General features: G+C 40.5%; 5 protein-coding genes across 5 annotated transcripts; 2 read left to right on the top strand and 3 right to left on the bottom strand.

Moving 5' to 3' along the window:
- Nucleotides 1-693: 693 nt before the first annotated feature.
- On the top strand, nt 694-1,897 carry PG985_006567 (small nuclear ribonucleoprotein E; the record flags this gene model as incomplete). The annotated part of the gene is made up of 2 exons (XM_066826336.1): nt 694-696; nt 797-1,897. 2 exons carry the CDS (start codon nt 694-696, stop codon nt 1,895-1,897), a joined length of 1,104 nt encoding a protein of 367 aa, XP_066685943.1.
- Nucleotides 1,898-2,193: 296 nt separating this feature from the next.
- Nucleotides 2,194-2,768, bottom strand: PG985_006566 (uncharacterized protein; the record flags this gene model as incomplete). Its single annotated transcript, XM_066826335.1, has 2 exons — nt 2,194-2,506; nt 2,614-2,768. The coding sequence occupies 2 exons, from the start codon at nt 2,766-2,768 to the stop codon at nt 2,194-2,196; spliced, it is 468 nt and encodes a 155-aa protein (XP_066685942.1).
- A 6,717-nt stretch (nt 2,769-9,485) lies between these two features.
- Nucleotides 9,486-10,451, bottom strand: PG985_006565 (acetoin reductase; the record flags this gene model as incomplete). The annotated part of the gene is made up of 3 exons (XM_066826334.1): nt 9,486-9,668; nt 9,710-10,067; nt 10,159-10,451. The coding sequence occupies 3 exons, from the start codon at nt 10,449-10,451 to the stop codon at nt 9,486-9,488; spliced, it is 834 nt and encodes a 277-aa protein (XP_066685941.1).
- A 729-nt stretch (nt 10,452-11,180) lies between these two features.
- Nucleotides 11,181-11,569, bottom strand: PG985_006564 (cytochrome C oxidase copper chaperone (COX17) domain-containing protein; the record flags this gene model as incomplete). Its single annotated transcript, XM_066826333.1, has 3 exons — nt 11,181-11,321; nt 11,431-11,486; nt 11,545-11,569. 3 exons carry the CDS (start codon nt 11,567-11,569, stop codon nt 11,181-11,183), a joined length of 222 nt encoding a protein of 73 aa, XP_066685940.1.
- Nucleotides 11,570-12,376: 807 nt separating this feature from the next.
- On the top strand, nt 12,377-13,120 carry PG985_006563 (uncharacterized protein; the record flags this gene model as incomplete). The annotated part of the gene is made up of 1 exon (XM_066826332.1): nt 12,377-13,120. One exon carries the CDS (start codon nt 12,377-12,379, stop codon nt 13,118-13,120), a length of 744 nt encoding a protein of 247 aa, XP_066685939.1.
- Between the last annotated feature and the right edge of the window lie 1,239 nt (nt 13,121-14,359).

The raw sequence follows: 14,359 nt of genomic DNA, 5'->3' as shown, positions 1-14,359 counted from the left end.
GTTAGAGATTCGGCATGATACGAGGAGGACAATAGCAAGATACCCTGTTTAAACTACGCTAGAAGCACGACGAGATGGATTCAATTCTTAGCTGCCATTTTATGCTTGGCTGGGTTTGTATCTGTCAGCAGCACGGCACGTTGGAGCTTGACATATGTATTTTTGGTCCGGGCAAGAGAAGGACCCGATTGTACAACAGCTAGCATCGAATTTCCAGTTTTGGTCGTACCATGAAAAGCCTTCTCTTCTTGAGCCCTGGTGTTTATGTACATCTGTGACAGGCAAATACAGATGCACTTGATCCAAAGGGATCCTAGATGGGTCATCCTATGTAAGATCCATATGGGTCTTTGGTGTTGAGTCGAGATTGACCCCGCCTCTTCTGCCACCTGCTAACGCCCCGCTGTTCACCGCCCAGAAGCAGAAAGGGACTCAGGCACATGTATTCTTAGGCCCTGGCTGCCCGCCTGGAATGGCCCCCAGTCCAGTCGGGGCGAGTCAAATGTTCTGGAACCTCCAGGAATCCCATTAGCAACCGTATCCAAACTTGAAAATATCAACATTCACTTCAGTAGAGCTGTGACTTGCCAAACCGAATCTTGCGCCAAACTCTTTCCCGCTTTCAGAGTTGCGAATCGCAGCAGCCTTCCAGCATCACTGTAGCGACAGGCCAGTCTGGTCTGGATCAGCAACATGGTGAGTGAGCACTGTTCTCGAATTTCTGCCCCTCCTTCGGTTGTATTACATCACGAACGTTTGCGACCACATAATCCTAACCTACTTCTTCTCTGGCCAGGCATCCACTTTGACTTCTAAGCAGCGTCTCGCTCTCGCAGTCTGCGACTTCCTTTCCACATCAACAGAAGATGGCACCCTGAGTGCCGATGACAAGGACTCCATCGATGTCGCCGTCAACTGTATCGCCGAGTCCTTCAAGGTCGACCCCACCTCGCAGGAGGCTGTGAAGGAGGCTGTCGGCACCCAGAACCTGCTCAAGATCTACAGTGTCTACGAGAAGCTGCAAAGCGCCACAAAGCCCGCTGCCGCTGCCTCGGCTGGCGCATCCGCGGGCGGTGCTCCGGCAGCGTCCGCCTCCAAGACTCCTTCCGAGGACGACAAGAAGAAGGCTGAGGAGCTCAAGGGTCAGGGCAACCGGGCCATGGCCTCCAAGGACTACCCGACCGCCATTGACTTCTACACCCAGGCTCTGGCTCTGCACCCCGGCAACGTCATCTTCCTCTCCAACCGCGCGGCCGCCTACTCTGCCGCTCGGGATCACGAGTCGGCGCGCGCCGATGCCGAGGCCGCTGTCGAGGTCGACCCCAAGTACACCAAGGCCTGGTCCCGACTTGGACTGGCACGATTTGCCCTGGGCGATGCCAAGGGCAGCATGGAGGCCTACAAGCAGGGCATCGAGCACGAAGGCAACGGCGGCTCGGATGCCATGAAGAAGGGTTTCGAGACGGCCAAGAAGCGCGTCGAGGAGCTCGAGCAAGAGGACCCGGATGCCAGTGCTCCCAGTGCCCGCGGTGGAGCTGGCGGTGCGCTTGACTTCTCCAGCCTCGCCAGCATGCTCGGAGGCGGCGGCGGCGGCGGTGGCGGCGGCGGCGGTATGCCTGATCTCTCCAGCATCATGAGCAACCCAATGTTCGCGCAAATGGCACAAAACATGATGTCGAACCCTGACATGATGAGCAACCTGATGAACAACCCGCGCCTCCGCGATATGGCCAACCAGTTCGGATCAGGAGGCGGTATGCCGGATATCGGTGCCCTTATGAACGACCCCAACATTGCCGACTTGGCTAAGAACTTCATGGGCGGTGCTGGTGGTGGTGCCGGTGGTGGCGCTGGTGGCGCTGGACGTGGACCTGGCAGCCCTCCACCGTCGAGCTAGATGCGCCCTCCATGACAAAAGTAGAGCAGGCGTTGCGCGAGCGCTTTATTGCAACGAAGACAGCAATGCATGCATTATTTCGACCGGGAACTTGCATAAAGGGACATGATGACTTTATATAGACATTATCATGAAGGTCACGAAGACTCCGCGTCATGGGAACAGACAATTCATTTTTAAAACGCCGCTCGCTACCCACGTGTCCTGAGACCGCATTATATACCCTTATACCCTACCAAGCCCATGAAACCCATCCATCCATCCATCGTGATGCCTCCCAACTGACTAGGGCGCTCCTAGAAACACTCGCGCGTGTTGCCCAGACACTGCGACTGGCAGATGCCGTTGAGGTTGACCTCGTTGGTGACCCCACCCACGAGCCCGCCGCCCGTCTTGCACTGGTTCCAGGTCTTGGTGGCGGCGCCCAGCAGGTAGCCCATGACGATGCCACTGTTCCACTGGCGCCAGGCGGTGCAGCACTGGTTGTTGCCCGCGGGGTCGTCGTGGTCTACCCAACACACGGCCACGCTGTCGCGCGGGGGCGCCGTCGAGCCCTTGTCCGACAGGTAGCCGAAGAGGCCGGAGCACGCGCGTCGGCCCGGGCCAGGGCTTTGGAGGTGCAGGTTACGAGGTTGTCGCCGCAGGTGGTGACGGCTCGTCGTGAAGATGATGGCGATGTTTGTGATTGTGGTGGCGGGTGGGAAGTGCCGGCGTACCAGACTATGGTGGTGTTGTCGCTGTAGGGCTCTTCGTGCAGGACTTGGGGGCCTTGCGCCTGCTGGGGCACCACGGCGGCGGCGTTGGTGAGCGAGAGCAGGGTCAGGGTGGCGGCGGCGACGGCGACGGCTCGTAGTGGTTTGGGCACTACCATCTTGAAGCGAGGTGGGTTTAGGGTTGGATTGTATTAGACCGATCGATGACTTTTTGGGGCAGAGTAAGGAGGAGTGCCCCTCGTTATTATTATATTACTATGTTAAAAATAGACTGTGAGACAGGGGCAGCAGTAGCTGAAGAACGAGGCTCGCGTGCGGTAATGGTGGCGATGCTTTCTCTTGTCTCACGCTGTTACGGTTGTCTCTTGATAAGGTCCCGTCAATAGCACCAGACGAAGGGAAAAGGGGCGGGACCAAATGCATGATATATACTCATTTACGCCGCCGCGGTTCGACAAGATCATAATGGTTGCATTGGCACGTGGCAGGTGGTCGCTTAAAGACCGCGTTTCTTATCAATGCGGGCACCGGCTCCGAGTACCTAAGTGAAAAGGCCAGGGGAGTGAGTTGTCCCGGTCAATGGATGGTTGACCCAAAAGGCTTGGCTCACCACGCCCACGTACGACGGTGGTATCGCGAGAATTTGGCAAAAAAGCATCCGATGCACACGCGCAACGAAGGGATGGTTCTCTCCCTTCAATTCTTTCTTTCTTTCTTTCCTTGCTTCGGTTCCCGGCCCAGAGCACTGCTGGGAACGGGCATGTCAGTGATGATAGCACACATTTCCCCAATTTCCTTTTTCTCTCATTCCCCGCCACCAAGGGGAACATCGGGGTGTCTATGGGCGTGTTTCCTTTTTTCAGCTAACTGGAGCTTTTCGGGATATAAGCATAAAAGCCAAAAGCTCCAGCCGTATATTTCTTTTTTTTTATAAACTTATTTAACTAATTCTAATTAAATTTCTACATTCGGGTATTGTTTAATTAATTAATTAAAAATTTATAATTTAATTAATTTATATAATCCTTTTATAAATTATTAATCGGTTAAAAAAAGGCCGATTAAAGTATAATTGATAATTTTAACGTTAATCGGTATTAATTATTAAAGAATTAATAATAAAATAATCTTTAAAATATATAAATTATTAAGGCGTTTTAAACTTATTCCTATTACTTTTTTTATTATTTTTTTTTATTAAATATTTAATATAATATATATTATAATATATTTTTACTTTTAAAAATAATTAATATTAAATATATTATAATATAATTAAGTTAATAAATAAATTAAATCGAAACCGATCCACCGAATATTAATATCGCTATTAATAACTCCTCCGGTATATTTTCGACACGCTTATATAATTTTTCACGTCGTTATTTTAAAAATTAAATTTATTTTAATTATTATATTAATAAACCTTTATTAATAACGGTTTTATTTTTTAAAGGATTATAAACCGGTTATTTATCGGTTTTTTAAAATAATTTTATAATATTTTTCAAATAAATAAAGCTTTATATATAACTTTAAAAATTATATTTAAAATTATTAGCTTTTAAAACGATAAAAACTTTATAATTAATTAAAAAATAACGATATTTTTTTATATTACCGTTTACGATAAAAACTTTTATATTATTAAATATAATATAATAATTAATATATATATATTTTATTAAATATTTTATAAAATATTAAATACTTTAATATAATTAATAATATTATATTTTTAACGTTTCTATAATTATAAAAAAGAGTTTAATTAATTATATCCTTTACCTTTATATTTTAAAAGAAATAAGAAATTTTAATTTTAATTTAAAACCTATAATAACGTTATAAATAATAATTATTTCCCGTTAATAATATTTAATATAAAATAAAACTAATAAAGGAATTAGAAAGGTTAATTTATTATAAATATATTTACAGTCATTAATTAAAAAGGGAGGTTTATTTATATATTAATTAATTAAAAAAAATCTATAAATAATAATAAAATTTTAATTTATATAATAAAATTTAATAAATTAATTATTTTAAAAACGAAATAATTATTAAATAATATTAATTTTATTAATTTATATTGTTTTATAATATTTTATAAAAGTATTTATTATTATTTAAAAAAGTAACGTTAATTTAATTAAAAATTAAAAAATAAATATAAACTATTTAATTTACGTTATTTTTATTTATAAAATATTATTAAAAAAATATTTAATAAGTAAAAAAAGATATTTAATTATTTTAAAAGTTTTTTATATTTTATAGTTAAAATAATAAAGCGGTTTATATATATTATAATATTCCTTTATAACTATATTATCGAAATACGATAAATTTAACCGAATAAAATTTAAAAAATCGATAAAGATATATATATTAATAATAATTTATTTTATAATTTTATAACATTAGCCTTTAATAATAAACCGGTTAATAATAATTTTAATAAAATAGAAAGAAAGGGAAGGGAATCGTTACTTTTAAATCGCGAGCGAAATAGGTTAATAGAAATTATATAAAAAAATTATTATTTTAATAAATAATAAAAGATATATTAAATTATATAAATATATTATTTTTATTATATATTAATATTAATTAACCGATTTTTATTAATTTAACGTAAAATTTATATTTTTAATAATATAAAGTTAATCGTATAAATATTACGTTAATACTAATTAACCGATTCCCCTTTATTTAATATATTCCCTTATTAAAAATAAATATATTATATATATTACCGCTATTAAACTTTTATTTATTACCTTATAAGTTCGATATATATACCTTTAACTTAATTTATTTAATTAACTTTTATCGTTAAAGTTAAACCGTTATTTTTTTTTAATATAAATAATTATTATATTATAATTAAAAAAAAGGAATAAAGTTTAATTTAATTAAAAAAAAATATCTTTAATAAAAAAAAAAAAAAAAAAAAAACGATTTTTAAAAAATCGAAATTTATTAAGTAATTAAGTAAATTAATATATTCTTTAATTATTTTAGTTATAATATTATCTTTATATTTTTTTAATTTATATATTTTTTTCGTATTTTAATTATATAAGGTTATATAATATTTATAGGTTAAATATTTTATTTTAAAGTAAAGCCCTGTAATTACCGAAACGGTTAAGATAATATTTAGTATTATTAATTTTAAATACTCGAATCGCTTTTATATACAGTTAACCGAAAATCCGGGGATTTATTACGTATTAAACGGTTAAAAACGGGTTAAAATATAGTATTTTTTAATATAAATAAATAAAATATTAAATAATAAAGTTTTAAAAGTTTTTATTTAATATTATTTATTTTAATATTATAAAATTTATTTATTATTATATATTATAAAGATTAATTATAATTTAAACTTTATAATTAAAGCTATTTAAATATAATAATGCCGTATAAATATATAAATTTAATATAAGGTTAACCGCCGCCTCTTTCTTATATTTTTAATGTTAAGATTTAATATTAACCGAATTTAAAATTTATTAATTTATATATAAGATTTAATTTATAATATAATAACGTAATTAATATATATATAAACCTATTTAATTAATATTCTATGTAATCGCGAAATTTAATATTTAATTATAGTATAAAGTAATTTTTAACGTTTTTAAATAATTTTTAATATTATTTATTAAAGAATTATTAAAATTAATTATAAAATAAAGGGAAAAAAAGAAGGAGAATAAAATAAAGGGAGGTAAAAAAAGAGAGGAGGGAAAAAGAAAAAAGGAATAAGAAGAGGAAGAAAGAAACGGAAAAAGAGGTAATTTTAAGGGTAAAAAGATATAATCGATTTAATATATTAAAATTAATTATTTATAGGTTTTTACCGATATTTCGGGAAAGTATAAATATATTTTAAAAAACTTTAAAAAAAGGAAAATTTTATAATAATTTTATAATATTAAAAAGTAATTTATACGGTATAAATAAAATATAAAAGGACGATAATTAATAATATAGTTTTTTTATTAAAAATAAATATAAAGTTTATATTAATATTTTAATCGGATTTTATAATACCTTAATATTTAATATAAATATAATTTTAATTAATATTAAATTTCGATTATAATTTAAAATTAATCGTTTATTTTTATAAAATAAAACGGAATTTTTATAAAATAGGATAAAATCTTTATAAAATAAAATAAAAATTTTAAAAAAAATCGATTAATAATAAAAAAATATAATATTTTTAAAATATTTATTAATTAAAGATATAAAATATAAACCCTTTTATTTTTAATATTAATTTAATAAAGAAATAATTAAATTAAAAACTTTTTATTTTTTAATCGATATTAATTTAAATCTAATTTTTCCTTTTTATTATTAATAACCTCTTAATTATTTATTATATACACGTCTTCGTTACTTTTATTAAATTATTAAAATAACTTATTAAACTTTTAAAATTTATTACTATCTTCGGTTTTAAAATTAATAAAAACGTTCGAATTAATATTATACTTAAAAATAATAAATTTAAAAAATCGTAATTAGATCAGAAATCGTTAAACTTATTTCCTTTTTATTACCTTTTATATTATTATTATTATTTCTTTTTCTACCTTTTTTACTATTTCCCTCGCTTTTTTTATTATTTCTTTTATTTTTTTTATTTTTATTATTACTTTTATTATTATCCTTTTTATCTTTTCCTCTTTTATTATTTCTTTTATTTTTTTTACCTTTATTATTATTTTTATTATTATTTTTATATAATTTTTATAAATTCGTAAATTATTAACGTACTCTTTTAAATTTAAACTTTCTTTAAACTATTATAATTACTTTTATTATAACTTTTTATTATATATATATTACCTACCAGTTTTAATTTAATTTATTTTAAAAAAATCGATAATAACTTTTATTAATTCCTTAATATAATTAAAATAAAATATATCGATTAATTTAAAAATTACTTACTTCGAATTTAATTATTTAAAAAAATAAATCGATTAATTAAAAATAATTAAGCTTTAATTTAAAAATTAAATTAACGCGGATTTAAAAGCCTTTACCTTTTAATTACTTTCTTAATTAAAAGTTATTTATTTAAATATATAAAACTATTTTTTAAAAAAACTCTTATAAAGAAAAAGGTTAACGAAAAAATTATTAAATTCTTTAATTAATATATTTATAAAAAAATTAAAATTATTTTATTAATCCTTTTTAATAATAAATTACAAATTAAATACTTCGTTATTAATTATTCCCCTATTAATTTTAAAATATATTAAATATAAGTTTTTATTAATAAAATACCTTAATTCTTATTTAACGATTTAAGTATATTTAAAATATTATATTAATTTAACCTATTTAACCGAAATAAGGAAATTAAATAAATCAATATTAAAGTTTCGATTAATATTAAAATTAATAAAAAGTTATATTTCTAATTTATAAACCTTCCTTTTAAAATATTCAATTTTATTTTTATATTATTTATTATTAAATTAATAAATAAAATCTTAATTAATAACTTAAGTAATATATTTATAAACTTTAACGTTAAATCCCTTTTAAAACCAATTATTATAATTAATTTATTTATAATAAGCGTTTAATAATTAATGTATAACCCTATTAATCTATATTATTAATTTAATTCGATTACTAATAATTACAATTTCTATTATAATAACCGGTTATATAAAAAAAAAGTAATATAATAAAAAAAAAAAAATTTAATTAAAAAGAAAATTATATAAATAAATTTCAGTAGCTTTTTTAAAAAGCTTTTATAACCGGCCTAAAATATATAATTATAATAAATTAAAGTTTAAAAGAGATAACGATTTAATTTAAGTTATTTTAAAGTATTTTATAATAAAAAATAATTTAAATATAATAATTCGATTTTTATATAAATATTTCTTTTATTCTATTAATATTATAATTAATATATAATATATAAAATATTAAAATTTATTATAAATAATATTATAATTTTAATATTTTCTTTAATTATATTTAATTTATATAATTAAAATTAATATAATTATTACTTTAATACGCTTAATTTATATAAATAATAATTAAGTCGATTAATAAAAAAAGCTAACTTAATTAACTGGCTAAGCCCGCCGGCTATTATAAACCGTACGGAAGTATTAAAAAGTTTAGTTAGCTAAAGAAGGAAACCTGGCCTATATTCCATACACCCTCCCATCCCGGCGTTTATTTTTAGCATGGTACGTCTACCTATTGAGGAGAGAAGGAATAAAGGGACGCACGGTAGATATAAATCGGCCGGGTTAGCCTCCTGATCCCGTTCTATTTACCCGTGGAGGGTGTCTGCCCACAACCACATCCGTGGGCGGCGGCACAGCAGCAACACTATCGAAAAGCACGCTCGGACCTCCCACCTGCCCACCCCCCTTCTTTCTAGTTCTAGACTTTTACCAATATGAAAGCATGCAGGCCTTCTTAACGTACATGTATAGAATAGTGTGGTATTAGCGAATGCTACCTCATCTCGGGCTTCTCGATGAGACTCTGCCTGGGTCGGGAACCACAGGACGGACTACGGGCTTGGCGATATCCCTTCGTTCTGGCTCCCGATTGGTTTTAGTAAACCCTTGTAGCAAGCCCCTTGCTTTGTGAGTTGTGAGCCGTATACTCAATTTGGTTATGGGTTGGAATATAGCCGGGCACCGTAGTAACTGACAGGGGGCTCACTCAAGTAAGGGGGTAGGACAACCCTTCTCGGAGCCGCATGAGATAGGGAAGCACTGTACCCCGGTGAAGTGCGGTGGGGCTTCTGAGTGAGTCTACCAAAGAAATCAACAGTCAAGGAATAACGACGCCTAAGTAAACACCATCCCGCCATCCACAATCTGCGTCTGCCCCGTGACGTAATCGCTATCCGGGCTCGCTAAGAAGCTCACGACCTTGGCCACGTCCTCGGGCACGCTGACGCGCTCCAGCACGCTCCCCTGCCTCGCGTACCGACGCATCACGTCGCCCTTCTCGAGCTTCTTGCCGTCGCCCTTGTTCTGCTGCTGCTCTCCCCCTCCTCCTCCTCGGCGGCCATGCCGGCGTCGATCAGGTCCCACATGCCGGTGCCGACGATGCCCGGGGCGTAGCCGTTGGCCGTGACGTGGTGGCGGGCGAGCTCGACGGCGTAGGCGTGCGTGAGGCCCCGGACGGCCCACTTGGTGGCCGAGTAGTGGCCCAGCAGCGCCATGGGCTTGAAGCCCGCGATCGAGGCCGCCGCCACCAGCTTGCCCGGGTCCTCGGCCGTGCAGGTGCCCTGCGCCACCAGCTGCCGCCCCGCCTCGGCGAAGCAGTGGTCCACGCCGAGCACGTTGACGGCGAACAGGCGCTCCACCTCGGGCGTCGTCATGGACAGGATCGGCTTGACCTGCGTGATGCCGGCGTTGGCGACCCTGTTTAGAAGCCGAGGTGTATAAGCAAAGGATCGGTCGCTATCAAGAGACACACAGCCAAGTAGCATTCTGTCCCAAACAGACAACTTACATGGTCTTCAAAGGACCCAGCTCCTTGACGCTCGCCTGCACGAGCTGCACCACCTCGTCGCGCTTCGAGACATCGGCAATGGCGACGCAGGAGCGCCTGCCCATCCTCCGGATCTCCTCGGCCACCTGCTCGCAGTTCTGCCGGTTGGCGTCGATGTCGTTGATGCACACGTCGTAGCCGTCTTCGGCCAGGCGCAGGGCGATCGCCTTGCCGATACCCTGGCCCGACCCCGTCACGATGGCACTCCGGGGCCCCCGGAAGACGCGCGCTGCGGCCGATGGGACGGAAGTCATGATTGCGGCTTTCGTATGGACAGACAGCTATACCTACCTCGAGAGATATGTCAGTGATGAAGAATGCATTTCGCACTCGTTTCTTCAGCAGATGGTCGGCGTATATATGGCCATATGCAGCGCGTGGAACACTGCAGCTCTATCGTTCCCCGCACGCAAATACCCCTTCCCCTCTCGACCGGCTCACCGGAGCTCTCAGAGCGCACGACATGGTGGTTCAAGTGTGGATGCTGCCCCAGATTGGTGGCCACTGCTGTTGGAGAGCTCATTGTCTCGGCCTGATTAAAGCCGAACGTCGCAGCGCGGACGAACAGTCGTAGCGCAGGCGAGGAACCGCACCGTTCTGGACCAGTTATTGGTGGTAGCTCGTAAGATTATAACACGCAAACTCGCAAGACGTCTCAAGTTGTTGGAGACGACGCACAATATGCGTGTATGGTAGAGTCGAATTCTTCTTCTTTTTATTGTATACCCAAAGGCCGTAGAACGCCACCCAATGCATTACCATTAAAATTATGCCAGTCGCTCTACTTGTCGGATAGCATGGAGGAGGAGCAACAAATCTTGGCGGCAATAGTGTACACATGCTCTCTCTCTCTCGCTCGCTCATTTTGTCAACGAGAAGCCCCATTGATCACCTCCTACGAGCCATCCTCTTTTACTACACCTTCTCTTCATCATACAAGGGGACCTAGTCTCGTCATTTCGGTGTTTGGGCCGGCGTTTCTTTTAGACCTTGAAGCCGAAGCCGGCCATGCAGCTCCGGTATTGCTGGATGGTGGGCTGGCAGTCGGCCTGGGGATCCGCCGACTTGGAGAAGAGCATGCACTCGTCGCGCTTCGACTTCTCGTCCTTGCAGACGCAGCAGGGCTAGAACACAGAGAGGAAGACCAAACATTAGCCAATGCGCACAAGAGGGAGGCGGCCTCCTCCGTCTTCTTATGCTCTTGCGAAAGCGAGAATGGGGGCCGGCGCATACCTTGGGCTTGGATTCGGCGGCGGCGGGATTGGCGTCTGACTTGGAAGCCAGGGAAGCTAGCAAATTATTAGACTGCAGACTTGCGATTGCAGGGCCCCCAATGGGAAAACGTACGCATGGAAACGCTTTGGGAGGCCATGGCGACAGAGATTCTGAGCTTCGGTGCAAGAATTGGCTTGGTGTAGGGCGAGTTGACTGTCGAGGGATTGAATGGCGTGATGAATCCCAATCCGTACCTTTTTCTCGGCTAGATCTGGGCCAATTATTAAGCATCCAAAAGTTATCGTTAATCATTGGACCCCGGATTTTAGCTATCGTAGCAGCTCGGCACTACCGCATTATGTCATAGGTTAGCATAATATTCATCAATGCATAAAATTTCTCCTAATGCAGCTACACAGCCACGCGCATCCTTCTCAACCGAGACGAGACGACATCTGTAACCTGTTTCAGTCATCCAGTTACCGTTGCTCGAGAAAATTCTAGCTCTATGTAATGCCAACACTGCTGCGCCGAGGCGTTCAGACGATGAGATCCATGTCCCGGCGTGCCGCCACGTAACGTGTTTCCCTCCGATCCCTTTCCTCAACTGGCAGTTGGCAGTTGGGCTTGGGACGAACATGTCTATCACGGGCAAGGGACCCTGGGATTTTCTTTTATATCACTTAGTTGCGTGAAGAACATTGCATGAAGTGCAATGCAAGATGTTTGCCAAATGCTTGGATTGTAAAAGTTTGCTCCATTGGATTTTATCTAATAATAATAATCTGGACAGGGATATGCTAGTCTGGGTGTCTTCGCAACTGTGCATAAAACGAATGGGGTAAGTGCCTTAGCCATAGCGAAGGTCGTAGAACCGGCTTGAGCCGTTGAAAACATTATAACCTTTGCGAGTATGGCCAAGTCTGAAATCTTTATACCGCCATCCTAAAGCAATAGCAGCAGCATGGCGCAGCCAGAGACTCCCGCCATCATGGCGGGAAGAGTCACCAGGCCCGCCGCATTAGGCTTTTTCTCGGTAGTGATCGCCGTCTCCTTTCCTGCAGTGTCGCTCGCAGCAACGGCTTGGAGAGCTGTTCGGGTCGGGGCACCAGAAATGCTGGTCGCGAAAGTCAGAGGAGGCTGCACAGTGGTTGCAGCAGCTGTGGTCTGGCTGCTGGTCGATAGCTGGGGAGAGCTTGACGAGCTCCCGCCCTCATCAGCAGTGCCAGGGTTCTTGTCACCGTTCCGTGTGCCATCTGCGCCGTTGTTGTCGCTGCCAGCCGGGGGCTGGGGACGGCTTGGGCTTCCGCCCTCCTTGGCGCCGGGACTGTTACCGCCGTTGCGCGTGCCGTCGGGCTTGCTGTCGGGCTTATCGTTGTTCGCGCCGCCTGCCCCACCAGTCGTTTCAGGACCCCTGGCGGTGCCTGATCCTGGGGGAGGCTGGAGAGAGGTAGGGCTCGCACCAGACGCTTTTGTGCTGGGCGAAGGCAGGGAAGCGCTGCCAGTAGATTGTGGGCTCGCTACAGCGCTGGAACCCAGGACTGGGGACTGCACAGTTGCCGTGGCAGTAGCATTGAGAGCAGGGGCAAGCACTGGGTTGGCGTCAAGGGTCGGGAGAGCTCCGGTTGAACTGCTCGAGAGACCTGCAGGAGTAGAGGAAGCAGCAACAGACTGGGACCGGGATGCCGAGGCTAATATAGATGCCTAAATGGTTCATTAGCCAACTGAACTATTAAAAAGTCTTGAAAGTGTAACTTACCAAGGGGGTGGCCGCGGCGCTCCGTGTGAGAGAGCTGGACGCCGCAGCGATTCTCGAAAAGCTTCGAGTAACCGAGTTAGATACCGCAGCAGGTCTCGAAGAGCTCCGAGTAATAGCGCCAGCGACCGCTGCGGGCTTGGAGGAGCTTCGAGCGACAGAACTAACAATTGCGGCGGGCCGCGATGCGCTTTGAGAGGCCGAGGTAGCGACCGCGGCAGCCTTCGAGGAGCTTCGAGCGACGGAGCTAACAACTGCGGCGGGCCGCGATGCGCTTTGAGTGGCCGAGGTAGCAACGGCGGCAGCTTTCGACGAGCCGCGGGAAACGGTGCTAACGACTGCGGCAGGCTTAGAAGAAACCCGAGTGGCCGGAGTAGATGTAGCGACTGCGGCGATGGTCGAAGAGCTACGCACAGCAGTAGTTGCGGCTGCGGAACGGATCAATGACGAGCTAGCGGCAGGAACCGGGAGGAGGCTCTTGGAAGGGGAGGCCACAGCGGCAGACCCAGCTTGAGACTGAAGAGACGCGTCCGTTGTAGGACTGGCCTTCAACGACGAAGACGTAGTCTCAATTTTCGGAAGGGGCTTCAGAGAGGTGGTGGTAGGCTTGGCAGGCTCTGCGGTTGGCTTGGATGATGCCTTGGTCTCCAGCGATTGTTTGGGAGATGTTGCTACGGCAGACGCGGTGCTCTGGGAAATGGCGGTGGACTTGATAGACTCGGTGGATTTGGCCGATGCTGTGCTCTTGGCCGATGCCGTGTCTTTGGCGGCTTCGGTGGTCTTGGCCGTGGTCTTGGCCGATGCTGTGCTTTTCGGCGATGCCGTGTCTTTGACAGCTTCAGTGGTCTTGGTAGGTTGAGTGGTTGGTTTGGATGTCTTGGTCTCGGGGGATTGCTTGGCAGATGTTGCCGTCTTGGCCGCTCCCTCCTGACCACCGTTCTGACCTTGTGGTGTCTTCTTCTGGTCATCAGAGGAACCCTGCTGGCCACCGCCCTGGGCACCATTCTGACTGCCGTTCTGATTGCCATTCTGGCTCTGGGGCGTCTTCTTCTTCTGGTCATCATTAGAAGAATCCTGTTGGCCGCCGTTTTGGCCCTGAGGTGTCTTCTTCTGCTCGCCAGAAGAGCCCTGCTGACCCTGCCCGTTCCCTTTTTGGTTTCCAGGAAGTGTAGTCTCCAGAGACGCCTTTGT

Source organism: Apiospora marii, assembly GCF_038362585.1.
Source record: "Apiospora marii strain CBS 49790 chromosome Unknown utg000004l_segment0_segment0, whole genome shotgun sequence".
Taxonomy (NCBI): domain Eukaryota; kingdom Fungi; phylum Ascomycota; class Sordariomycetes; order Amphisphaeriales; family Apiosporaceae; genus Apiospora; species Apiospora marii.
The sequence above is the reverse complement of the archived record's forward strand: the minus strand, read 5'-3'. Positions and strand labels throughout refer to the sequence as shown.